General features: G+C 62.9%; 1 protein-coding gene across 1 annotated transcript in view; it reads right to left on the bottom strand.

Annotated features, from left to right (window-relative positions):
• The window catches only part of ETH_00041260 (uncharacterized protein), a gene marked incomplete at both ends in the record, with an annotated part of 660 nt that extends 285 nt beyond the window's left edge, over nt 1–375 (bottom strand). Inside the window, one exon of the mRNA XM_013374757.1 lies at nt 4–375. Within this exon, the coding sequence (XP_013230211.1) occupies nt 4–375 (372 nt within the window). The remainder of the gene's footprint in view (nt 1–3) is intronic.
• Between the last annotated feature and the right edge of the window lie 224 nt (nt 376–599).

Raw genomic sequence — 599 nt, 5'->3', positions numbered from 1 at the left:
CTGCTGCTGCTGCTGCTGCTGCTGCTGCTGCTGCTGGTCTGCGTAGAAAGCCGAGCCGGGGGTTACCGTGAAGGTCGGAAAGGCAGCAGCGCGGCTCCCCAGAGACAGCAGCACGGACTGCTGCCGCTGCTGCTGCTGCTGCGGAGGAGGAGCAGCAAAAGGAACCGGCAGCGCCACATCTTTCAGGTCTTGCTGCTGCTGCTGCTGCTGCTGCTGCTGCTGCTCCTGCTGCTGCTGCTGCGCTGAAACTGCTGCTGACCCTGCAGAAAGTGCAGCAGAAGTAGCTGAGAGAGGCGCAGCCAACAGATAGTCGTAGCCGCGGCCATGTGCTGCTGCTGCTGCTGCTGCTGCTGCTGCTGCGTCAGCTGCGGGCATTGCTGCTGCTGCAGTGTAGCCCGGTAAATGCTGCACAAAGTAAGTGCCCCGAGGTCTGCGGCTGTGGATTCCTAGGGCTTCTGCTGCTGCTGCTGCTGCTGCTGAAATTCCTGTAGCAGGTGCTGCTTCTGCTGCTGCTGCTCCTGCATCTTCGTGCTGCCACGGAGAGCTAAATGTGCCTTTGGGGGCGGCGCCGTGCTGCTGCTGCTGCTGCGGCTGGGGGG

The sequence above is a fragment of the Eimeria tenella genome, genomic scaffold (genome assembly GCF_000499545.2).
Source record: "Eimeria tenella Houghton genomic scaffold, Eth_scaff2272, whole genome shotgun sequence".
Lineage (NCBI taxonomy): Eukaryota > Apicomplexa > Conoidasida > Eucoccidiorida > Eimeriidae > Eimeria > Eimeria tenella.
The sequence above is the reverse complement of the archived record's forward strand: the minus strand, read 5'-3'. Positions and strand labels throughout refer to the sequence as shown.